Source organism: Cibotium barometz, chromosome 48 (genome assembly GCF_041138505.1).
Source record: "Cibotium barometz isolate CiBa-2024 chromosome 48, ASM4113850v1, whole genome shotgun sequence".
NCBI classification, from domain to species: domain Eukaryota; kingdom Viridiplantae; phylum Streptophyta; class Polypodiopsida; order Cyatheales; family Cibotiaceae; genus Cibotium; species Cibotium barometz.
In genome coordinates this window covers 3,775,229-3,802,888 of record NC_141093.1, presented here as the reverse complement: position 1 = coordinate 3,802,888, position 27,660 = coordinate 3,775,229, and the positions used below count along the sequence as shown (strand labels likewise).

The following is a 27,660-nucleotide window of genomic DNA, read 5'->3' as shown; positions in this document are numbered from 1 at the left end:
AGTACTGACAAAATCTCGGTCTCGTTTCTCTCCAATGCACTGGTCCTTGTTGCAAACAACTAGGCTAAGGACCCTCTTGAGATATCCATCTCCGCCTCTAACTCCACATCCATCGTGGGTTAATTATCATCTCCATAGGCATCCTCATCCATGAGGAAGATCATCCTCAGAGTAATTCTCGTTAGTGTCATCAACTTGCAAGGGCAGATAGTCTAGAAACTCCATGTTGTCCATCCACTGTGGAGACGGACCTACGAGGTTATATATGGACATGGAAACGTTAGGAGCTACATCAATGGAAACATCCCCAGCCCCTCGCGAGCCCAAAGGAGATTGTGTCATCTCAATCTGGTGAGTGGTCACTCCCTGATAAGAATACGATCAACATGGAGGACAACATATGAGAAAACCCCCCTAATCCACCTAACAGGGCGGCAAACTACCCCCGCTAGCCATGCTAGAATTGAATTTCTCAAGTCTTATTATTATTATTATTATTTTACAGATAAATAATAAAATACGATAAATAAATAAATCACAAGGGAGAAATTATGTTATGGCTCACCCTAACCCTCATTGAAACACATCTAATAAGAGATTACTTGGTGAATCAAACTGTCGTGAAGATCTTTCCAATGGCCGAGCTCGTAACCCTTGAGGTCTCCAAGCTCTACAACTCCTTGAGAAGAAATTCCACTGTGTCTCCCATGAGTGTTATCACACTGCCGTGTTGCACTACATGTACTCGTCCTTCCTCTCACCTCACTTCACTCACACACACTCACTAGCATGCATTAGAGAGAGAGATTAGCAAGAGCATTAATAAGAGCAAGACTCCACTGTGTCTCCCACGAGTGTTATCACACCGCCGTGTTGCACTACATGTACTCGTCCTTCCTCTCACCTCACACACACTCACTAGCATGCATTAGAGAGAGAGATTATTAGCAAGAGCATTAACAAGAGCAAGACTCTATTGCACAATGGGAGAGTCCTTGTATTATGAGAGATATTCACTTATATACATGGCCATAAGTATTCACGCTCATTTAAACTGTGGCCCCAACTGGGCACTTTAGACTCATAAGAGTCCTAATGCTATTACAATGACTACTCTCATAATATACACATGAATTACATCACTTGGGACTTCCTCCTAGCTTACTACCACATGCTCTTGAAGCGAAAATCACCATAAGTATTCCATAGGACCATTACGGGTGCCTGTCCAAGTTGTAGATTTGGACACCATTGCTTCATATCTTGTATGTATAATCTTTTGGTATATACCTTGACTATTTGATATATAAGATAATGGTAGTAGCTCTTGTTAACCCTAAGAATGGGTTAACATTTCCCCCTTCCTGATGCCAATCATGTCCTTGTGATTGCATTGAAGATCTTTGTGTGACGAGAATTGACAAGTTGATGGCTTTTGATGTTGAGTGCCATTCAATGGTCCTTGTTTCTCCACAGAAGGAATAAGAAAGGTTAGTTAGTAAATAAAAAGGTTAGAGGTTAGCAAAAATTTTGATTGGTCTATTTGGTGCACTGAGTGACGAATCAAAACTTGTTTCATCCTCACTTAGCGACGTACTAGAACTTGTTTCATCTTTTAACTTTTTTTAGATCGTCAAGATTTCATTATGTTTGCCCATGCAATGAGAACAAACTTTCTTTTTTGTTTTTTTGTTCTCCGTCTTACCCATGGGTTTTGTGGTTTGAGTGGTAACCTATGAGGTGGATGCTTCCGCATCATGTGTAGCTTTTGGCTCGTTTGGGTTTATGTCCTCAACAAGTTCCTTCTCCCTGCCCTTTAATTAAACCTTGGTGTCAACAGTTTGTTGCCCCTTGTTTTTCTTAGGATTAGAAGGTTTTTCTTTCTATTTTGGTTTCTGCTTTAAAGCATGTTCTTCTACTCATTTCGAAGTGTTTTCTTTGCATTCATTTTTACTGTATCTCGTGCCTTGGCTTGTAAGCATGTAAGTGGCATTCAAGGGTACTGTGGACAATTACCCGTTTTGCACACTTAAGATGTTAAGAGTTGTATTTTATGGGATAGGTTGCAGGGAAGCAACTCGCCTTGGGAAATCTTGGAATATGTGATCAATGCCACATCGTTCACATAGGGATTGCAAGGTGTCAGTGATTGTGAGCATGGAAGTATTCCAAACTGTGCAATCTGACACCTTGTGCGGTCCACGACGATAATAGAAACACTGAAGCGTTTGCTTACCTGCTTGAGCAGTTTCTACTCTTTGGACTGTTTCTGTTTGGTGCAAAAGGGAGATGGAAGTTTTGAATTAATTCTAGATTAATTGGGACATTGGGATGTGTCATGACCAAAGGTTTTGTAATATATGCACTACAAAAAAATAGGCGCTTTCTATGCACAATGGGGATTAGGATGGTCGTAGTGATTACACTGGACACAAGGCATTTCACTTATCACTTAGAGAGGCATTAAGGATATTTGGTTTTGGAGGAGCTCATCCTCTCCTAGAGATGTCGGTTGTAAGTTTTTAAGCAAGGCTGCATAGAATTCAAGGAATGATAATTCCGAGAGATCAATTTTTCTTTAGCCATTGCTTCACTTGGTTTAGATAAGGAACATCTCGTATCATGATCATCTTCCATCATGTTATCATCTAAAGTTTTGCTTCTTTACAACATTGATCAAATGTTTCTAGATTGGATACAATGATCAAATTGTGTAAGCTGTTATTCTTTAAGCCCATCATGAAACATGTCTTCAATTGAGAATCGTTTAATTTTTTACATGCCTTACATCGTGAGTCCAAGAGTTTTGTTCGAAGGATAAAGTCACTAATGGTCTCGTTTGGTTTACGCCCAATGGAATAGAGTTCTCTTGCTGCACTCCATCGATCACCTTGTCTTGAAAAGTCGTGAATAAAGGCTGTTCTCAAAGTCCCGAAGTTTGTCTTGATCGCAAGCATCAATGTGATGAACCATCGGATAGCCTTTCCCACTAAGCATAAGTTCAACGCATGTACCTTGGTAGGGTAGTTTGAATTTCCAAAAACTTCGCATCTCTATTCAAATGTTTGTATGAATTAAATAGGATCAGTTATTCCATCATATTTGTCTATGATTTTGGAAATCTGTACAACCGTATTTTTGTATGTCACTGAGGCTGCGTGTGAGTGCTAATGTGGGCAAGGACTCACGTAGTCCTTGGGCAACCCCCTTCCTAGATTAGTCAGTATGTCCAAGGTATGAGCATCAAGGGGTTAAAAAGGATTGGTACCTATAGGATTTGTGTCCATGTTAGATAGCAAAGGACCAAAGCCCGATGGGATTGAAGTGACAGGGAGTGTAAAACCCGATGACACCCTTGTTGTCGGCATGGCAAATGGTATTGGGAGGTGCATTTGGGGCATGGATCTCAATGGCTCGAAGATGTCAGCCATTGGGTTCAGTGAGAGTGCCAACCCTTGTAGTCCCTCTATCATTGCCATGACTTGATGCGGCCAATTGCTCTTTTACTAAGCAAGCACAGTTTTTTTTTTTGCTTTTTAGGTTTCCTTACAATCCGTTTACAGCCTCAGGAGGCCTGGCGTATCCTTAACTAGGTCAAACGGGTGTTCGTTTTCCCTAATTAGCTTAGGCATTACACGCACGTGAACCTTAAAGATATTTTTCTAGAAAAAGTGTGTGCTAGTAGATCTTTCCATCACTGTGTGAAGATGAATGAATTTTTTTCTGGAAAGATTTTCTCTGTTTTTGCAGTCCATTTTTGAAGGTGTTCCAAAAGGAACTTGGAAATACTCTGTATGAGAGAGTTGTAGTATTTTTGGAGTACTACAACTTTGTCTCTCTGATTTTTTCGTGATTTTGTTGTTTAAACCCTCAAGAAGTTACCTAAATATGGTTCGCAATCATTTTCGCGCTTTTGGGCGATTCTTAGTGCATTAGGGACCGTTTTTTGCCTCGATTTCTAGGTTGAGTTTTGAGGCTGCTGGTCGAAGACCAAAATGATGGATTTTGTCCTTGGACCCTCAAGACCAATTTCGAAGAGCTCGATGCCCGCTTTCCAATGAGCACTAGAGCGCGTTCATCAGGTTCACGGTTTAGGAGATACGAGCCTCCAAACAGGGTTGTTTTCCATAGTTCTTTTTTTGGCGTAGGGACTATGTCACGACATGAAACTGCAGGTATGGTTCACACGGTGTGAAACCCTAACACGTGAAAATGTTCGATTTTTTTTGGCGTGAAACCTTAAGGCGTGACTTTTTTTTACATGAAACCTTAAGGTGTGAAACCTCAAGGCGTGAAAGTTTTCATTTATTTATTTATTTTACATGAAACCTTAAGGCATGAAACCTCAAGGCGTGAAACCCTTAAGGCGTGAAAGTTTTTTTTTGCATGGGGGCTGTTTCACGGCGTGAAAGTGCAGAAACAGTTCAAGGCATGAAACATGTGGCTTTTTTTGCATGAGACCCTAAGACGTGAAACCGTTAAGGCATGAAAGTTTCTTTTTTTGCACGAGGGCTGTTTTACAGCGTGAAATTTCAGAACTGGTTCACGACATAAAACACATGGCTCACGGATTTTATTTTTATTTTTTTGAGTCTAGTGGGGAATTCAAATTTCCTTGTTTGGGGGGAATATTTTTTGAATTTTAAATTGGGGAGATATGGACATTTTCCAAAAAAGGCAAGTGGGAATCAAAAAAGTCAACCCTTTTATGACACCCCCTTACACCCTTCATAAATGACTCCCAAAATGGACAATTTGACGACTCATTGGCATCTTTTTATTCAATGCTCATTAGCCTTAATGAGTCATGTAAAAAAGTGCTTAAGAATTAATCAAAGATTAATCATTTTCCCTTTTAGACTAGTCAAGAGCTCTAATTAACCACTAATCACTAATTAATTCACAACATTGAGCATGTCATTAGATAGAGAATAGAATTGCTAAGCTATGTGCATCAACTAATATGTAAGTTAATCTATAATTAGAGATTAATTAAACTCTTAATTCTAATATCTTCTCAATATACAAAAGAGAGCCAAATTCTTCCAATTGATACAATTAGATGTTTTGATGCATCTAGATGCTCCCAAAACACCCAAAAACACTAATTTTGACCTCTTACACGATCAATTTCAACCCCAAAAAATATATTTTCTAAATTCTTTTACCTCTTGAACTGGATTAATACCCTTAATGACAAAAACCAGCCAATTAAGAAAGATTAGTCAATTCCAAGGATTTGTTGATGGTTTTGAGAAATTTTTTAAAGGATTAAGCTACTCCTAATGCTTGCTAACACTCTAATGCATACAAATCAAACAAAAAACATACAAATCAACCAAAAATTAATGAATTTAGTTCTATGTTTAACTCTAAAGAGAGCTAAAAATCACTAGAAATTGCATTCCATAGCATTGTTTGATGCAATGGGATGCAAACAAAGCCTCTGTGAAAGCCCTAGGAATATTAAAACCCACATTAACAATAACAAAAACAACAATTTAAGCTAAAAATTAAGCCAAAAAAACATTCTTTATGAAACAAAAAAGAGAGCTATTCTACACCAAATCACACACAAATCTCCATATCAAACCCACATATTTTTCATGGGAAACCACTAATCAAGACAATGGGAAATGGGTAATGCGTAGATTAGAGAAAAACGATGGAAAAAGCCAAGGCATGACTCCTCGACAGCAGACAGCGCCAGAAAAGTTATGGCTCACCCTAACCCTCCTTACCAATAAGAGATTACCTCGTGAACCGCAACTGTCATGAAGATCTTTCCAATAGCTGAGCTCATAACTCTTGAGGTCTCAAAGCTCTACAACTCCTTGAGAAGCAATTCCATTGCTCTGAACTCTAAGGCCTCAGATCTGGACTCCCCGCATACTCTATTTTTTGCACATAAAACAGAGGATTAATTTGCTAATCAGTACTAATCCCTATATTTTGGTGCAATTGAGGATTCAAATTAACCATTAGGTATCTGATACAGATCCCTATAACTTCAGATTGCAATTCGAAGATGGTTTGATACTCCAACCATTCCGTACAAATTGGTTACCCTTGATTTAATGTAATTTCTGGTGATTTTATGCTGATAAATCTGGTGTAATCATCTCCTAAACACCAGATTGAGTTGTAAAAGGGTAGACACTCCCCTTGAATCTTGAAATTGGATCAAAAGGTAAGACCCCCTTCACATCATCATGAGTACGGCACAAGAGATAGCCAAATTTAATGGGGAGCAGTTTTACACATGGTGGCAGACAAAAACCATGTATCTCCTCATGAGGAAAAATCTGTGGGGGCTAGTTGGGGGAGGAGATGAATGCCCAGATGTGAGAGGAAAATGAGTGGAAGAGCAGGAATGAAAAATCATTGGGACTTATGGCACTCAGTTTAAATGATGAAATCATTCATCACATCACAGGGATACAATGGGCAAAAGATGCATGGGATGAACTCAATAAATTATTTGGCACACAAGCTAAAAATTCAAAGATAAATATGTTAATGCAATTTTACAAATTGGATATGAAGGAAAGTGAACCTTTAATCACACACTTGAACAGATATAAAAGCATTAAGCAACAACTGGCAGCTATTTGGTAAAAGAATGTACCTGAATTGAAGCTACACGAGATAGAAGGAGCTCTACTAGAGCACGAGACCAGAGGCAAAGAGAAGAAATGGCTTGACTCAACAGCAGGAGAAGAAAAAGCATTCTTTACCCGAGGAGGATTCTCTCGAGGACGAGGACGAGGAAGAGGCTGAGTAAGAGGAAGGACCTTCACTTGCCACAACTGTGGAAAGCCATGACACATGGCAAGAGATTGCTACAGCAAACCCAGTGGAGAAGGAACGACATCGGCAAACTTCATGGAGGCTCCTAAGGAAGTGGAGTCATATCATCTTTTCTGAGAGGAGAGAGAGAGAGAGAGAGAGAGAGAGAGAGAGAGAGAATGAAACCCCACAACCCAATGTAACCAGCCCCAACAAAGTAAAACCACCTATGAGCCACCGATGATGTAGGCCATGTGGTAGATGTATGTGTGAGCACTTTAGTCAAGGTCACGGGCACTTGTAGTAGCCTTGGACACATAGAGAGAGAGTGTGTGTCAAGGACTATGAGTTTAGGGACTTGAGGCACTGGTCACGAACTATCAAGTAAGAGGGAAACTTGGTATAGGGTCCAGGTGTGCTAGGAGTATTCAGTTGAGGAGAGGTGTTGAAATATACAAGTGAATAGAGTGTGTGCGAGAACAAGCCCTTAGCAAGAGGCTGTAAAAGAGAATCTGTAAATGTGAGAGAACCTGTGAAAAGGTGAGAAGTATCTACTACTGGGAGAGAATAAAGGGTAGCATGAGGAGATTTAGGAGGTGTGGAGATATTTTGGGAGAGGTGGAGAGAATCAAGCAAAAGAGCTGGAGTGAATCAAGGAAAGATCAGTGTGGGAGTAGATGCTTGGATGTAAACTCTATAAATTGAGGCATTGGCCTAATGAGAATTTGCTGGTTTTTGATTATCCATGCCTACATTAAGCTATCAGTTAATTGTTCACTAATCACATCTTAATTATCATCTAATATCTTTGTTAATGATATTGATTCTAGCATTCGATCCACCATAGCTCATCACATTGCTACAAATTTAACAACACTCATTTAAACTATGGCCGGCCGGGCACTTTAGACTCATAAGAGGCCTAATGCTATTACAATGACTACTCTCATAATATACACATGAATTACATCACTTGGGACTTCAGCCTAACTTACTACCACATGCTCTTGAAGCAGAAATCACCATAAGTATTCCATAGGACCATTACGGGAGCCTGTCCAAGTTGTAGATTTAGACACCATTGTTTCATATCTTGTATGTATTAACTTTTTGGTGTATCTACCTTGACTCCTTGTATGTATTAACTTTTTGGTGTATCTACCTTGACTCCTTGATATAAGATAATGGTAGTAGCTCTTGTTAACCCTAAGAATGGGTTAACAAATTAGAACTAGCTACCTGAGCTCCATAAAATATGCCGGCTATTGGAAACCAGATCTCATCGATGTTAGCAGTCGATGCGCTGCGGCCTCAATGGCAATCCCTGCACACTGTGGGGAGGCTACTCGAAAGTACAATCAGCACGCTACGACGTGGTCTCTACGATGTTGAGGATGGAGCACGCACAACGGCGGCAAAGTGTCGAATGGCTCAATGTCACCTTTGAGTTTCACAAGGTGAATGCATACATAATGCTTGCAGCCTCCCCCATAATAGAACTTGTGGCTGATGTCCATGCACCCCATAGGTGCCTCTCCCCCTTACGTACTACCTATGCGCATAACGAGCAAGAGGGAGGGATGGAGATCGCCACTTGATACAATTGTTGCGTGTGTGGGAAGCATGGGCTACCATACGAGCATTGTTGCTTGTTCTAGATGCCTTGTTTACTTTGATATCCACGCTGTTTCAAGTGCGCCAAATTCGATTTTCTACCAGTAAATTTCCATTCTAGTATCATGCCATGAACAGTTGTAGTGGGGGTCTTGTTCATAATATAAACTACAATCGCTACTATTGCTTCAGCTCAAAAGTAATGAGGCATTCCTTTCTCATTTATCAATGCATGGGCAACTTCTACAATGTGCATGTTCTTCCTTTCAGTAACCCCATTTTGTTTTGCGAGGTGTACCTGTATGTAAATTACATGTTTATCCCATGCTCTCATAGATATTACTGAAGTCATTGGAGAAATATTATCCCCCACCATCTTCTCTTAGGAATTTTACATGCATGCCTTTGTCTTTCTCAACCATAGCCTTGAAACTCTAAAAGTGTCAAAACAGTTTGTTTTTCTCTTTCATGAAGTAAACCCACACCTTCCTAGTGTGGTCATTATAAATGAATGATACATAATAGTGGCATCCTTTACTTGATATCGTTTTTGTTGGACCCTAAAAATCATAATAAACCACATCCAATGGCCTTTGAATCACATTCCTATCATGTGAAAATTCCTATTTAGATTGATTTCCCAATTGGCATGCTTCACCACATACCTTATGCATTCCATCCTCTTAAAACTTCGACAAACTTGTAACAATGCTTTGGGCTTGCATATTTTTAAGCCACTGAATATTGACATAACCAATATGCTTATGCCAAATGTTAATTTCTACAATCACACTTGTACCATATGCAAACATTGCATCCTTCACTTCATGCATGTTTACATCTAATGTAAACATTCTACCAATTATGTTACCCTTTATAACCATGCATCACTAGTTATTGAAGTCTTTTGCATAACACCATGAGGATTAAACCTCACTTGCAAAACCTGCTCAACCATCTATCTAATAGAAACTAGGTTTTTCGTAATATTAGAAGCATGAACTACATCATACATGTACTTCATTTTTCCATCCTACATTAGGATACGCAGTATCATCACATGTTTCTACATACCCTGGTTTTTTCATTTTTTCTACATATCTCTAAATCACTCTCCATAACTAGTTGTGTGGTTAGAGGCACCCGAATAATCAACATACCTTGTATCTCTAGGGTTCCTTACATTTGCAGTCATAATACTAAGTATATGCTACATCACATCTATCTTCGGCGTGCTTGCTTAAAGATGCATAATTCCCTTGTTTTGAAAATTTCCACTTTTAATGTCATTTTGCTTTTTATGGCACTCCTTTTCTATATGACCTATTTTGTCACAATAATAGCACTCCATTCTATTTTTACTCTGGTTTCTTTACCATCCACCTTGGCCTCCCACTTTTGATGTCATTTTGATTTTTATAGCACTCCTTTGCTATATGATCTAGTTTGTCACAATATAATAGCACTCTATGCTATTTCTACTTTAGTTTCTTTTCCATCCACCTCAGCCTCTCTGGCTCCTCCTACCTTTAGAGTAGCCTCTTCCACATATTTGACTTATTTGTACATTATATTCTTGTTCTTATTTGTTGCCCATGATTTCGATTTCTAGACGAGCTTGCACCTCGGCCTCTAGATGATGATCTATCTCTACCTCTACTTGTGTCTGTGTAGAAGGCCTGCTCTTGCATATTTTTAGAAGATGATTTACTCCTGACATTCACCTCCTCAGTGATGATAAGAAGAGCTATAAGATCCTCAAAGTTTGGGAAGTTCTCCCGAGTTTAGACAAATGTTTAAAATTAGTCATACTGTTTGCCGACGGCGGCTGACACTAAGTTGTCGTCATCCCCACAGAAGCTCCAATAGAGTCTAGGGCATCTATAAGTCCTTTTACTTTCAATTAGTAGTCACTTATACTAATATTATTCCTCTACGCATTATGTAGCTTTTCTTTAACTGCATCTTTCTTACCTTGGTACTTGTGTCATACAACTTAACCAAGGTATCATGTACATCCTTAGGTGTTGTTGCATCTTGTATATGACCAATCATAGCATTTGACAGACTAACACATAGCCAATACATCACTTTGTTGGCTCTCTCATGCCATGACTTAAAAGCCTACACCTGTTGTTGAGGAGTTACATTTTCTTCTAGAAGTTCTCGCTCCTTCTCGTCACTCGTCACTTGAAATAAACTCCCAGTATCCTTTTCCTATGAGGAATTTTCTCCTCCTGAATTTCCATGCTTGGAAGTTATTCTTGTCCAGCTTCTCACAAACAATCTGTAATAAGTTGTCAGAGACATCTTTTCCTATCAACTTAGCAACCAATGCTTACACAAAAAAACTTCTACTTTTATAACAAACCTATAATCTCTAACACAATAGTACCGTAAACCTATTATAGGATAACCATATGTGAACCAATCATACATATCGTAAACCTATTATACGATAACCATATGTGAACCAGTCATATAAAAATACACCAACACCTGTAACACTTAGAATCTTCGCACAGACTATATTCTGTAACCAAATTTCTAGCGCAACTTTGTATTGGGCCACAAATTGGGTATATACAATAAAAAATGACACTTTTACAGAGTACTGCGAAAAAATTATAAAGCTGAAATGGGGCCCAAATCATATTAAAACGCACAAAAGTGTAGTTAACAAACTTAATTGCACACAATATGGTTATCTTCCTTTACACATGAGAATGTCTCAATCTAAGATAGTGATTTCCCTGTCTACTTGTAGCTTTCACAGCTGCCAAAGGTTTTGTCCAAAAATCAAGGAGAAAAAGAGATGAAAATACCCTTACCCGTGTACCACTTCCTTTTCTTGCCTCTTGATACCTTTGCACTCTCATACCATGAGAAGAATATAGGGGAGAGAATGAGCTTGAGCTTCTTGTAAGCAAACACACACACACACACACAAGAGAGATGATGGATGGCTACAGTTTCTTCTCTTTTCTACAACCATTAACATAAAGAGACAAGAGAGACACTATAAGGGAAAGTACTCTTCTACTATATTATACAAAGGTTAGTCCATAATGTGAACACTACTATATAAGCTAGCACTATAAGACTTATGGTGGGAAACCATTTGTCTGTGGATAGCAGGTGGAAGACTTACAATGGGAAACCATAAATTTTTCTTAAAGAAACTCCAGCACTTCATTTAAGAAATGAAGACCCTCATCCAAACCCTGTGATGATGTTCTCATAGAGGAACTTGGCTAGTCATCCTTAGCATCAACCTTGACTATGGCCTTAGCCTCAACCCATTTGGTCACATAATCCTTAGCCCATTTGGTCACATAATTCTTAGCCCATTTGGTCACTTGAAATATACTCGAATCATGTTGAAACATGCCAAATTTCAGTTAACAAAGTTAATTACACACAACATAGTCTTCTTTCTTCATCCAAGAGAATGCCTCAATTTGAGTTAGTGACTTCCCTGCTTGCCTATAGCTCTCAGAGTTACCGAGAACTCCAAAAGCAAAGAGAGAAAGAGATAGAAATACCTTTACCCATGTACTGCTTCCTTGTTTGCCTTGTTCTTGTCTCTTTCTTACCTCCTTAGCTCTCACACGAACCGGAGCTCTGATACCATAAAGAGAATGTCAAGGAGAGTGAGAGCTTGAGTTTCTTGCAAGTAAAGACACACACATAAGAGAGAGCAAGACAAAGAGAGATGGATGGTTGAATTTTCTTCTATCTTCTTCTCTTCTCTACAACCATAAACTAAAGAGATATGAGTACACACTATATGGGAAAGTACTGTTCTACTATAACTTATAAAGGTCGATCCATAGTGTGAACCTAACTACATGAGCTGATGCCATAAGTATGTCATAATCCTTGTACTCCAAAGTGGTTTCTACTAACATATAGCCTTTCATCTATAGGCGGCGATATCTCAACAAAGATGCTCTTCTAGATCATGAAGACCCCTTGAGTGCAACATTCTCCTCTCATAGCTTGTTGATTTGTTTTAGCAAATGCATGGACCATTTATTTTGGTAAGTGGAAGGAGGCCTTTTTGGTGATCCCAAATAGTGTTCGAAGAAAAACCGGAGTTTAGTGTAGTTTACACCTGTATATTTTGAAAAATACCTTTAAATTTAAAACTTGAAGGTATAAATACACTCTAGATTTTGAGGAGTTATAGAACAAAAACCTTCAGATTTCAAGATTTTCCTCAAATAAATAATTTCACAATTTTTACATGAAGGTTTCCCACTTTGTGGGAAAATACTTTTTTTCGAACACTGATCCTAGAGCATTCGCAAATGGATAGTTTAGGCATGGCTTAAATCCAAAAAAGACTTTGTTGTGTGTGACTCCAGGCTTAGATGGATAAGGTTATTTGTTATTTTTTCCTTCTCTACTTTTTACGGAGCTAGAGCGATAACCTTGACAATGTCAAGTTATCGTGGAGCTATCATGTGACTTTGTGTCGCCCACTGGAGCTTGACAAGCAACCTTTTGTGGAGGCATTGTCATGGATCTGCAAACGTCGTGGAGTTGTTCAATGTTGCTGACTTGCTTCAATGCTCGAAAAAAATGAATTTTTCAACTCTGAAAATTAAGGATAATGCTTAGGCTTAATCGAAATTTAGACTTAAAAATCGTTTTTAAAAAACATACAAATAGAGGGATTCATTATTTAAATGTACAAATTATATCCCTTAGAATTAAAGGCAGCACGAAATTCCAACCGGGATTTCTGAATTTTAGCCGAAAAATTAACACTACAAATGGGGTTATGTGAGATCACTCACTTGTTTTGATTGTGGAGAGTCACCTAGGTCCTATACTGAGGCGAATCCAATGCTTGGGGAAGACAGTGGGCCAAAGGTGAAGACGACTTGCTTTGATTGTTCAACGACACAAGGAGCTTTGAATTTAGGGGATAAAGAAAATACTTATTCAACTGAAATTTGCCTAAAGTTTCAACTTTTAAAACATTGCTTTTATGTCGATTAGTTTGGAGAAACTACTACGCAAGTCACGGCACATGAAGAGAAGTCGAGCAATGAGCACAGCTTCCGTTGTGAAGACTACTACTTCCTCACATATAAGCTCTGGCCTTCCATGAAGTGGCCTGTGTGTCTCTCTTTCAGCATGGAGACCTCTCTTCTCTCTTCCCAACTGCCGGAGACCTGGTTCCTTGATCAGCTCAACAGACAAGCGTCCACAGAGTCTTCTTCATATTCAAGCATCTCCCCCCCCAACCTATATTGGGCTGAGGATTGTAACTCTCCCTTCAATCATCAGACCAGGTCCTGCTCCGAGCTTGCTATAGAAGCAGATCTCTCAAATAGCATGCCTGTAGCACAGAATAGCGGCTTCTTAGCCCCTGAGGGGTCTTCTCATGTAGACATAGAGGCTGTCCTGCACAGTACCAGCAGTGAGGATGACATGGGCGATTCAGGCATTGCCCCTTTTGAAGAGGATGTGGTCATGGACCCTGTTTTAGACTACATCAACGAGATGCTCATGGAGGAGGGGATGGAGGATCGCTTGTGTATGGAGAAGCACGGCACCGCCTACCAGGCCATTGTGAACGGCTTCTACGAGATCATAGGTGAGCACTCGCCCGACTCGTCTGTCAATTCTAGTGAGGACAACAAGAGGGTTCTGGTAGGGGATGATGATGCGTACAGATGGATCGATCATTTTCTCGATTCAAACCCTTCGAGCAACAGCTCACAGAGAAGCTTCCAGCAGGGATCTTCTGCCCAGTTCCTCGCAAAGTTTCAGGACGATGGCGGTGGAGCTGGTGCTACAGTTTTCTCGGATAGTGACTCCTTTTTTAATGCTCAAAATAGTCCACTCCAGGTGAATGTGTTAGCCACTCCTTGTTTTCAAGTGAGTATGAGTACAGATGTAGCTGAAGCTTCCTCCACCTCAGGTACTGGCAGGACAGAAAGGCTATTATTACAGAGGAAGGGCAACCATGCAGGAAGCTTGATTAGTCATGGGGGATTGGAAGATGTAAGGGCTTCCAACTCAGGGGTGCAGTTGGACAACACAATATACCTTTGGGAAGAAGGTACTACAGCTGCTGCTGCTGGCCGCAGTAGTCATAATAACAGGGGAGGGCAACAGCGGGACAACGGCCTTGTTCAACATATTGCAAATGGCAGCAGCTCTGATCTCTCGTTTGTGAAGAACGAAGATCTCAATGTAGAAGCAGATTACGAAAATCTCTATGTTGGGAAGTTGTTGCCAAGGAGCTTAACAAGAGACGGGACAAAATATTCAGCACTGGGCAGTTCCAAGGAGAAAGTCAAGGGCAATACCTTTCATGGGGATGCGGCACTGGGGTTTGTGGATCTGAGGGAGCTACTGCTGAACTGCGCTCAGGCTGTTGCGGGGGGAGATGTGAGGAAAGCCAATGAGGTTCTGCAAGAGCTCCGCCAGCACGGTGCTTCTCCAAATGGAAATGGGCTGCAACGCGTGGCGCACTACTGCAGCGAGGCGTTGGTGGCCCGCATGTACGGGACGGGAGGCCGCCTTTACACTGCCTTATCCAACAGCAGGCCATCCGCGGCCAAGCTGCTCAAGTCCGCCAGGATGTCGTTCGAGGTGTGCCCTTTCGGGAAGCTCATGCACTATTTCGCCAATCAAAGCATCCTCAAGGCTGCGGAGGGGGCCTCGCGCCTCCACGTCGTGGACTACGGCATTCGCTACGGCTTGCAATGGCCATGCCTGATCAACGCGCTCGCAGACCGCAAAGGGGGCCCCCCTATACTGGTCATCACGGGCATTGAGTTCCCGCAGCCGGGCGCCAATCCGGCCGAAATTGTGGAGGACACCGGCCGGCGATTGGCGGAGTACGCCAGGACCTACAACGTACCCTTTGAATACCACGCCATTGCCGCCAGCAAGTGGGAGGATGTAGAGCCCGCCTCGCTCCTGCTCCAGCAAGGCGAGGTGCTGGTGGTGAATTGCATTAAGAGGCTCCGCCACCTCCTAGACGAGAGCGTTTCCGAATCTAGCCCTCGCCAGAAGGTGCTTGGCAGGATGCGTAGCCTCAACCCTAACCTTCTTGTCGTCGGCGTGTTCAGCGCAGGATACAACGGGCCTTTCTTCATCTCTCGCTTCCGGGAGACCCTCCAACACTACTCCAGCACATTCGACATGCTGGACAGCACGTGGGGCGAAAGCCCAGAGAGGATGACTGTGGAGAGGGACGTCTTGGGCCGCGAGATTCTTAACGTTGTGGCTTGCGAGGGTGTGGACAGGGTGGAGAGGCCCGAGACCTACAAGCAGTGGCAGGCTCGCATCCAGAGTGCCGGCTTCGAGCAGATGCCCATCTCTCCCACCATTCTGTCCAGAGCCAAGTTCCATGCGAAGATCCAGTATCACAGGGATTTCAATGTTCACGATGATTCCAACCGATGGATGCTGTTGGGTTGGAAGGGCCGCTGTCCACTGGCAATCTCTGCTTGGAAGCCCAGCTTGGCCCACGCAGTGCTCGAAGAAAAAACAAAGGGTTTTTTTACCGCCAGAATTAAGAAAATCTGACTGAGATTTTCATACGGAATACAGTAGAAATCGGATACATTTAAGCCTTTATTTTGATTGGTTGAAAATTATGTTTTTTTTTCGACCATGGACACTTATCTGCTGACAAGGGGTGTGTTTGTATCTTTACAGTCAAGCATTGTCTGTTCCTAGAGATTAATGTATGCACGGTTTGAAAAAAAAACATTTCCCAAAAAATGTAAAATCTTTATCTAAAATTTCCAAATTATTTATAAAGGAAAATCTTGAAATCGAAGGTTTTTGTTGTATAACTTCTCAAAAATTTGGAGGTATTTAAGTTTTAAATTTGAAGGCATTTTTCAAAATATGAAGGTACAACCTACACTAAACTTGGGTTTTTTTCCAAACACTAGTTCATACCTAGATGACTATTCTTACATCTATTTCTAGATAACTATCCATGCGTGTTTCTCAACTTAGCATATGCCACGTAATGCTCAACTTAGCGTATGCATGTACTCAAGGGATACATGTACCTCAAAGTTGAAGCCACATGCATGTACCTCGACCCAAGGTACACATTTTCCGTGAGAAAGTTTTAAGATTGGGTAGAAATTGAAATTCTAGAACTTGTAAACTTTCATTAATTCACATTGGAGCCATCTCCTACCAATCCCTCATGCACGTGCACTCAGGAGGGTTGCTCAGGAATAATCCTTTGTTTGACAAAATGCATCCAACATTGATCAATTCTAAGTGTCCTCTATGAATGGTTGTCTACCCAATCGTGTTCTTAGTTTTCTTGGGGAATGCAATGGCTATTGAGATTCTTAGAAAAATACTAGAGTTTCCATGAAGTAGGTAAAAGAATTATTACTTTTCCTAGGGAATTGTGTCTTGCCGATGACTAGGATCACTTTCTTGTCACTCCAACCTTCTCAGATTGATTAAAAGTTGTAGTATGTCAGGTTGCTAAGCCAATAGAAAACTCAGAAGTGAACTATTGACAGAAATAATCCACTAGATGTGACTATAATACACCTAATTACAAGTATAGAGTACTAATAATACACCTAATTACAAGTATAGAGTACTAATAATCATAGTTAATAGAGTATTGGTAACTATAATAATAGAGTACTGAAAGAGCATGCTACACGATTAATCTATCTAATAATCTCAAATTTTTATGAGGTGACAGTATGACTATACTCATGTCTTATCTATCCTTTAAGAATCATGAGTAGGGTGAAATGGACCCATGAATAAACTTTTTTGAAATGTGGTAACATCGGTGTGGGTGACCTTTTACTTTGAGCTAGGGTGTTATAACTTATGACCCATGAATAACACTGCTAACTCCTCACAAATGTAGTCATAGAACATATCACATTATTTTCATCAATATTCACATGCTCCCTCAGAGTAATCCCTTCTAACCAGTGCTGAAATTTGAAGCCCTAAGAGAGCATCAAAGCCCTTCAAACCTTCTAGAGAAGGCCTTTTAGAAAATAGGATTGCAAAAAAAGGCCATAAGGTCACTATTTTGAAATTTTCTCTAAATTTTGAACATAGGCATTCAAAGCTCTCTCTCTCTCTCTCTCTCTCTCTCTCTCTCTCTCTCTCTCTCTCTCATTCATTTTCTTCTCGTCCTCATCATCGATCAACGATGAAGAAGGCGGTGAAGAACTCCCTACCAAAAGAAGCCCTGTGAAGAAATCGCCTTGGAGACTTTGAAGAAATCGCCCATGAAGAAGTCTCCCTTGAAGAACAAAGAGACTAAGGTGTAGAGCACACCAGAAAAGGGAACTCATGCAAAGGCAAAGAGCAAGGAGCCTAAGGTGCATACGAGTTCACTCGAGATTCCTAGAGGAGTGAAGCTCGGGTGGAACTTCTTCCTAAACGAGCCAGGCTGGAAACTCACATAGAGTTGAACAAGTGGTTGTCAACTACATGGGGCTCCACGCATTCTGGCATACGTAGAGGCTTCCACATTAGTGGCCTCAACAAGGATTCATAGGACGAGTTTCATAAGCTATACAGGGGGATTTACCGAACTGACAGCATCATCAACAATGAAGTTGGCACTGTCCTTGCCCGTGCCTTTGCCTCATCACAGCAAGGAGGCATTGAGGTTGATTGGGATGATTTTGCTTAGCATAGGTGTGCTTTTCAAAGGGGAGGTACTTCTAGCAACACGCGTCAAATTAGAGGACCCTAACCCTTTGAAATTTGTTAAGGTTAAACAGGAAACGCCATGCAAGGTTGAGCGAGTCAGGTGGTGGTTTAGGAATAGACATATTAACTCATGGGCACCTAAGTGCATTGTTCATATACAAGTCTCATATAGAACTCATGAACCAATCATTGTAAGCCAAATTTCAAAAAGCCTCCATCTTGGAGAGTGAAGCAAAGAAGAAGTGTGACTTGTTACAACCACTTCTGATTGGATTTTAAGCAAAATCCAAAATTTGCAGAGCGAGGTGCTCAAAACCGAATTGCAAAAAGAGGCAGAGACGATGCAAGGAGAGCTAGATGCTACTAGAAGTGAGCTACAGTCTGCAAAGCACACTCATATTGGTATTGAAGAGCGGATTAAGGGTAGCGATCAATTTGTGCTGAACATAATGTGCCTAACTGATGCTCTTTATGCTCAGGGGTTTAGTGCAGTTCATCCTGCTCCAAATGTGCATCCTTCAGCCCCTGCCAACCTGCTTGTTAACATTTCATGGTAATATGTGTTAGGTTTAGGGTTTTATGTTATTTGTGCTTATGTACCAAGAAGCTTATATTGATTTTCTTGTACATTGTCTATGCAGGTGTCTGTTTTGTGGCTTGGGCTTCAACTTGGAGGGCATTGGACGTTGTGTTTACCCCTTGCATACACACATACCTTATGTTGTGTGCATCACATCACTTCTCTAACTCCACATAGTGTGTGGCTCAGTCATGCAACGAAAGCATGACTGGATGGCTACAATGGGTTTTAGACCCCCTATAGGTATGTGTTTTCTTAAAACTCAGAGGTTCAATTCAATATACTACTATCTCAGTATAATTTAGTATTGTGTAGTACTATTTAGTAACTCTTTTGGTACAGTTTCATAAGTGATTAGTATTGCTTACTATTTTAGTACTTGTTGTTCCTATTAGTACTACTAACTATTAGTACTACAAACTGCTTTCTAGAACTATTTAGTACTCCTTAGGTACCATTTTAGACATATTTTAGTACTCTGTTAAAACTCAGAGGTCCAATTTAATATACTAGTATTTCATTACAGTTTTAGTACTCTTTAGTACTATTTAAAATACTAATTTACTAATATTGTAACTCTCTTAGTAGAGTTTCATATACTTTTCGTCGTACTCTTTGCATTTAGTGCTCTTTGCATACACTTTTAATACTCTTTGCATTTAAAATACTAATTTAGTACTTAATATTGTAACTCTTTTAGTAGAGTTTCATACACTTTGCATTCAACTACTCTCTTAGTACTATTTAAAGCTTTTAAGTTTGCATGACTACTCTTGAAGTACTATTAGCCACTCTCTTTTAGTACTTTTTAGTACTAGGTTGGACCTTGTTTCCAATTGTGCTATATGTCATTGTTCTATAGTACTAGAATATTACTATACATGTAAATACTTTAGTACTATACTGCCACTGTCTTAGGACTCTTTAGTACTAGTATGCTAGTAGTATGTGCTTTTGAATTAGCACAGTAATAGAGGTTAGTACTATATAAATTTTTACTCTTTAGTACTATGCTGCCACTGTGTTAGCAATATTTAGTACTATTTTGTGTAGTATCTGGTAAAGGGTTGTACACAACGTTAATTGGTAGTTGTTAGTACTCACAAAGTAAGCACTATGTTAGTACTATTCAGTACTAACATGGTGCTTATTCAGTACTATCATAGTGCTTACTTAGTACTATCTTATATTAGTACATTGTTGTGTTTGTACTGCTTGCAGGTGCAACATCCACTTCTGAACGTGATGAATATAAAACACCCGAAAGCATTCGCACAAAGCAACATGAGGGAGATGCCAGTATAGGTGTGCATGGGTCTACACAAGGCTCATCTGGCAACAAGCTGCAAGCTGCACAAAGCCCATCTGGCATATTGAAGCCATCATGAGGGAGAAGCCAATTCATATGGTGCCACCTACCTTTGATGCCAGCCACCTTGATGGTGGGGAGGAGGAGAAAGGAGGTCAAAGCAGCCTACACTTGGAATCCACGGAGGATGCAACAGACTCATACAATGAAGATGAATGCAAAAGGAAAGCCCTCCACCGAAAAGAGCTTCTAAGCTCTGAGCAGAATACTCAAGGCTACCCACACGAGGATTCAAGTGATGGAGCTCCTCTTCCAGAAGGGGTAATAGATTGTGAAGGTAGGCACTTTAGATAATACATTTTAATTGGCATGCTGGTTTACATAATCCATTGGCATGTGGTTTAGATAATATAGGTTTAATTAGCATGCTGGTTTACATAATACATTTTAATTGTGACTCAGGTCCAACTAACATTGACTTTGTGGAGGGCATGTCTCGAGCGCAAGGGACTTCCATTTCTAAAAAAAGAAATGCACAACGGGTGTGTTATACAAAGGCAGAAGGTGCATCTACAAGCAAGGTAGGGCATAATTAGTTTACATATTATATTGTTGTTACAATCTTGAAGATTGGTCTCCTTAGTCATAATTATTACTCGCTAGTCTCTATGTGTTGATTTTTGCTATGTCACATTTTTAGCTCTCATCTAATTGTGATGGGGCTATGTTGTGGGTGATCTAGATGATGAGAAAAAAGCTGAGCTGATCACATTAGATATTTTGAAGATGCCGAGAAGCTGAACCTAGAAGAGAAAGCCAGCAGTGAAGTCGAGAAAAAGGGAATGATTTGGGGAGAAGAAGAGAGTAAATCTAGTGATGAGAGTAAATCTAGTGATGAGAGTATGCCAAAGAAGGACAGTGGTGCCAAAGACTTTGAGGGTGGCACATCTAGCAAGGCCATTGCCCAGGAGCATGAGGAGGCTACTACATCCACCAAGGCCAAAGTCCAGGAGCATGAGGAGGCTGCTACATCCACTAAGGCCATTGCCCAAGAGCATGAGGAGGCCACTCCCCATGACCATGAGGAGGGTGGTACATCCACCAAGGTCATTGCCCAAGAGCATGAGGAGGCTATGTCTGACATTGATGGGGTGACAATTTGAAACTATCTTGCTTAGTCCCTGCGGGGTTTAAGAAGAGGAAAGCTTGTAGCCTTCCTATCCGAAAGGATTGTGACCCTGTACACTTGCCCAAAACCAGATCCGGCTCAAAATGAGCATACTATTGTATTGCCCCTTTATTTTGCCTTTTTGGGAATGCATTGCACTTTTTGAAATACACTTTTGTTTCTATCTTGAGCAAAGTGCATCAATTTATTGTGTATTTTTTTTTCAAGTTGGTCTTGAGTTCATTATTTTAGTACCTTGCCATTTATTTGAGTACTCCATGTTTTCTAGAAGTACCTCTTTTGGTGTTAGGTGAATGCACAACAGTAGTTCCTCCAAAACGTCTGCTTATTTTTTATGTTAACGAAGTCCTGGTCAAAAGATGGTGCCAACAAGCTCCACCCGCCGATGTTGCAGCAAAACTTGAGCTTCACAAAGTGGGCAAGCACGTGGTGTTGCTAAGGCCCGGATTGATTCAGCTCCTTGAAGAATTGGGGCCTCGTTATGATGTAGGAACTTGGAGTAGCATGGCCCCTAGAAATCTGATGCCGATTGCCAATTTGATAGAGAAAGAGCTGGTTGTCGTGGGTTTAGACTTCAAATTCAAATTCCACTTCTCGCAAGATGAGTATGTGCAACAGCCAGGCACATACCATCCCAAGCAGACTAAGGATCTCCTATTACTAAAGCCGTTCAACTCGCTTCTCAATAGGGGCACAATTGGACCCCATGCATACCCTGCTCATCGACGACACACCAGATAAGGGATGTTTGAATCCAATAGGGACAACTTGTTGTGTCTCAACATATGAAGGTGATGCCAAGAATGAAGATTTGCTCGAGGTGTTGTTGCCTTACTTGCAGAGGCTATATAAATTTAAGGGCACTCTCCCAGAGTTCTCATGTAAATTTCCTTACAAAGGACATATGTTCGAGTTGTGGGCAAGGCAATGGAATGCAAACCCCCTCCATGAGCTGCTAAAGGTAACTGAGGCTGAATACGCCAAGGTGGAAAACATTGAGTCTGCCCGTGAAGTTTATTAGAGCTGATTCATTATACCAACAAGTTCATTAGAGCTGATTCATTATACCAACAAGTTGACCTGTCGCTCAAGACAGAATTCGGATGTTGCCACACCCAATCTGGCTACAACCATTATTGAAAAGAACCCCTTTCATGCATATGTGAATTGGTGACTGAGTAGGGTTATGTGATTGGGTTTGGCCTTTATAATCAGATAACTGTAAATTAATTTCAATGCGACAGCCTGTATATAACGATAAATGTTTTTGTATGAGCTCCCTAGTAATTAAAGTTCTCTTTAACTTGTTATATTATCCTTTGGTTTTTTTTCATCTGACAATCTTGGTTCTTTTTGTAACTTTTTGGACATCTCTGTAAATCATCTTTTATAATTCAAGTTATATTTTACACACAAAAAAACTTGTTGATTAAAGACTAACACAGTACTAACATAAGACTAAAACTGTAATGGCATAGTACTAACATGAGACTAAAATAGTACTAGCATATATCTAAAATAGTACTACGATAGTACTAACACAATAGTACTAGCATATATCTAACATAGTACTAGCATAGATCTAACACAGTACTAACATAGTACTAAGTCAGTACTGTCCAAAGATAGCATAGTTAATTAACTAGGACAACAATTAACTACTCTAAGTATTTTTGTTGATTAAAGACTAACATAAGACTAACACTGTAATGGCACAATAATAACATGAGACTAAAATAGTACTAAGACAGTACTAACATAATAGTAACATAGTACTAACTATTGAAATATACAAGTGAATAGGGTGTGTGCAGGAACAAGCCCCTAGCAAGAGGCTGTAAAAGAGAATATGTAAAAGAGGCTGTAAAAGAGAATATGTAAATGAGTGAGAAGCTGTGAAAAGGTGAGAGGTATCTACTAGAGGTGGAGTGAATCAAGGAGAGATCAGTGGGATTAGATGCTTGGATGTAAACTCTATAAATTGAGGCATTGGCCTAATTTGCTGGGTTTTTATTATCCATGCCTACATTAAGCTATCAGTTTTAATTGCTCACTAATCTCATCTTAATCATCATCTAATCTCTTTGTTAATGATGTTGATTCTAGCATTTGATCCACCATAGCTCATCACATTGCTGCAAATTTAACACTAACACAGTTAAGCAAAGATCTAACAATAGTAACATAGTACTAGCATAGTCTGCAATTTATATGGAGATGAGAAAAGGAAAAGTAACTAATTGTCAGCAATTACCACAATGTGGAAATAATAAACCACTAGATTACTACTCTTCATCGGTAGAGCTGTCCTCATCCTCAACCTTCTTCCCAGCACCATCCTTCTTCACATCACAGCACCATCCGAATCGTCATTTTCATCATCCCCACTATATGTAAATTCCTCTTCTGCCCACTCCTCTTCTTCATCCTTCTCGTTCTCCTCTTGTTCCTCCTCTTCCTCGTTCTCCTCTTTAGCCCACTCCTCTGAGGAGTTCGAGGTCTCCTCATCCTCATCCTGAGACATTGGTGAGTACAGGTCGTCATAATCCACTTCATCCCCTGAGGTTGTGCTATGGTGGTTCGTACAGTCTCATAGGTCCCCCTCAGGCACTCCTTATACTTGTATTTAGGCATACTGAAGATTAATTTGAAATAGTGAGGCTGTAGTAGTGAGGCTGTAGAGAAGGCCGACCGTAGAGAGGCAAGCAGGCTGTAAAGATGAAATTATATTCCTTTATAGGAGAGAACGCCTTCGAGAAAATTTGCTCACTGCCACCACACGTCAAACTAAACCCTAAATCCTTTTCTCTCAGCTAATTAATTAATAGCAAAGAAATATTTTGGTCCCATATTTAGGATTTAGACGTTTTTTAAAATGCGAAGAAGGATATGATATTAGCAAAAAAAGTTGAAATAGTACATGAGACCATTAATTGTTAACTATTACAAGGGGTCCATGTGTCCTAGTTCACTCTCATGCAAGAAAACCACCGCTCGCTATTCCTAAGCTCTTTGATGTGGTTAAGCAGGTCAACCATGTAGGCAACCAGCTTGCCAATCTTGTCCCTCATTCGACCTTCTTCAGTGTTACCTGGGAATTAAGGAGTGAGACATTACCTAGGATGTGTTCATGCACCTTCGGAGGGACACGATAAACTATTGTGTACCCTTTGACCTTGTGCTTTGCTTGTAACATTGGGAACTTTATTGCAAGTATTGCATCAGCATGCAACATAGTCGTAGGTGCTTCCCTTAGTAAGGCATAACTATTTTTACATTGTGGCAAATTAGTATAATAGATGCCGTGCACCACTGCATCTTTCAATGTTGAAAACATTACCCCAACCATCCTTCACTTGCTCTGAGAGGACTATCTTACCTTGTTTGCATAGCACAATGTAGTAATCCTCATTGTCTTTGTTCGTAGGAGACTTTAGCATAGCCAAGTGGTCTCCAACCTCCAACATATCAGGTGTCAGACTTCCCACTGGGGGGATGGGCAAACCAACTATGACTTGAAATCTGATTTGGTGAACATGAAGGCCAACATCACCTTTGGGCAGTTAGTGGAGATGGTGCCAAAATTGAGAAGGCAATGGAAGGGACTTGTGAATCCAATGGAAAAGGAGTCAGAGAAGAGGTCAGTTAAAGTACTATCTTTAGAAGAGCTTCCAGATATTTGCCCTATTGTCGAGGTGTGGAGTAAAGGTAGGAACCTTGGTCAGGCCTATATAGATGGAGGAGCTCAAATCTGTGTGATTACCCAATCATGTGTGGAGCAGTCAGGCTTGAGAGTGTCTGGGGTTTCTGGTTTTCGAATCAGGATGGCTAATCATCAAAAGGTAAAATGTCTTGGTATGGTAAAGGAGTTGGAAATTGAAGCTTTTAATGTCAAAGCTACTGTAGATTTTCATGTGATGCCTGCGGGTCTTGGTGCTTTTCCAATTATTCTTGGACGACCCTAGTTGCGAGTGGTGGGTGCAGTACAAGACTGGAGGTATGGGACCATTTCTTTGCATAATAAGTGGGGTAATAAAAAATCTTTTGAGATGCATAGTAGGAGATATTTGAATGATGTGTGGGAGAGGCCACAGGATTCGAGTGAAGAGGAAACTACCACCAGTACTTCTAAATCAGAGATGGATTCATCGACTACTGCTTCTAGTGAGACGAAGAAGAGGCAAATGTGGCTTTCTTAATATCAGAGCAACAAGGTAATGAAGATAAAGAAGTGCATGAAGTGGGTACTGAGGGAGAAGATACCTTGGGGTCATATGAAGTGATCGAGGAATTACTGCAGCCAAAGATAGAAGTGAAGAAGAAGCCGGAGCTGATTGAAGGAATGCTGAGTCCGGATCTCTCGAGTGGAGAAAAGGTTAGATATGTAAATATGCTGTCTCATTTTCCAGAATTGTTTATCACCTCTTATAAGGAGATTCCAGGATTTAAAGGGCCATATTTGAGGATTGAATTGAAAGAAGGTTAAAAACAGTTAGGCAGAAGCTTCGCAGGATGGGACGAGAACAAATGCAGGCCCTGAAAGAGGAAGTTGATCAGCTGTTGAGCGTAGGTTTCATTACACAAGTGGACACAGCTGAGTGGGTGAGTCCTACAATGGTGAGTCCAAAGAAAGATGGCAGGTGGCGTATATGTGTGGATTTCAAGCCTTTGAATGCCGCTACAAAGAAGGATTCTTACCCCCTACCTTTTTTGGATGAGATCTTAGATACTGTAGCTGGATATGAAAGGTATAGTGTTTGTGATGGGTTTTCAGGTTATTTCCAGTTAAAGATTGCAGAAGAAGATCAGCGCAAGACGACTTTCATTACACCGTGGGGGTGTTTCTGCTACAAAGTTCTTCCTTTTGGATTGATGAATGGACCAGCCTACTATCAGAAAAGGGCAAATTGGGTATTATCTCCTTTTTTGAACAAGTTTGTGAAGGATTTTATTGATGATTTTTGTATATATAGCTCCAGACAAGAGCATTGTGATAGGCTGGCTACAGTTTTTCAGTGTTATGATGAGTGTGGTGGTCAATTAAATCCAAAAAAGTGTTTTTTGGCTCAACCGAGGGTGAAACTCTTGGGCCATGTTGTTTCAGAGAATAGTATTAATCCGGATCCTGATAAAGTCAAGTCTCTTCTTCTTCTTCCTACACCAAAGAATATAAGCCAAGTGGCTACTTTTGTGCAAAAGGTGAAGTATATGGCTCGATTCATCTCTCTATCTTCACAGTTGTTATATCCTTTGCAGCAGGCAGCAAAGCATGATCCTTTGCATTGGATGGAGGAGTGTGAGGTAGTTTTTTAGAAAGTGAAAGAGGTGTTGGGTGCTATTCCTACAATGCAGGTGCCTAACTGGGAACAGGTATTTTATGTCAACCCTTCAGTAGGTGAAGATGCAATTGGAGCTATGTTGTTACAAAAGGGGAAAGAATCACATTGTTGAAAGAACGGTAGAGGGGGAGGAGACACACACACAGGAGCAAACCCTAATGTATATTGCAAACCCTAACCAAAGAGGGAAGCCATCTCCTCTCTCACACAAGCATAATGCACTAATCCATAATCCACACAACCCACTATGAGTTGTGTCCACACTCATCTAACCCTAGCTAATGTCCACACACTATGACCAGCTGGACATGCGGTCATTTATGTCTCACACATGTTCCTACCTAATCTGCCAGCACATAGCATAGCTGGCTCACACTGACATCGAGCTTGAATCTCAACAGCCCCTCTCAAGCTCATGATGTACTGCCGATGAAGATGTAGATGAGCTTGGGATATCAAGACTCTCAACACTCCCCCTCAAGCTCATCCCATGTACTCTCAACATAGTACGGAAGTACTCAAACTTCTCCCTACTAAGTGGCTTTGTAAAGATGTCTGCCACCTGCTCATCAATCTTCACATACTGAAGATAAACTGTACCATCCAGCACCTTCTCTCTGACAAAGTGATAATGGACCTCTATGTGTTTGGTCCTCGCATGAAACACTGGATTCTTTGCCAACTATATACTGCTCATGTTGTCACAATGAATGACAACTTTGCCATCAATAGGCTCACATAAATCTGCCAAGAGACTCTTTAACCATATAGCCTCACAAGTAGCAATGGCTGCACCCCTGTACTCAGCCTCTGTACTGGATAAAGCAACTGTAGGTTGCTTCTTGCTACTCCAACTCACCACAGCACTTCCAAGTGTAAAAGCATATCCACTAGTAGACCTCCTGTCATATGTGCTACCTGCCCAATCAGCATCTGTGTAGCCATGTATGTCCAAGCTTTTACCACTCTCATAAAGTAGACCATAATGTGCAGTGGTCTTAACATATCTCATGATGCGTCTCACGGCATCCAAATGTGGTTTTCTGGGGCTATGCATAAACTGACTGACTAGCCCCACAGCATAACTCAAATCCGGGCGTGTGATAGTCATGTATATGAGACTACCAACCATCTTCCTGTACAT

General features: G+C 40.6%; 1 protein-coding gene across 1 annotated transcript; it reads left to right on the top strand.

Moving 5' to 3' along the window:
* The first annotated feature begins 13,421 nt into the window (after positions 1–13,421).
* On the top strand, positions 13,422–16,211 carry LOC147610717 (scarecrow-like protein 33). Its single transcript, XM_086785184.1, has one exon. The coding sequence runs from the start codon at positions 13,522–13,524 to the stop codon at positions 15,958–15,960; it is 2,439 nt and encodes an 812-aa protein (XP_086641310.1). The 5' UTR covers positions 13,422–13,521; the 3' UTR covers positions 15,961–16,211.
* The last annotated feature ends 11,449 nt before the right edge of the window (positions 16,212–27,660 follow it).

Bases quoted from the DNA above. Each gene is read 5' to 3' on its own strand.
- LOC147610717 (XM_086785184.1), top strand. From the start codon at position 13,522: ATGAAGTGGCCTGTGTGTCTCTCTTTCAGCATGGAGACCTCTCTTCTC.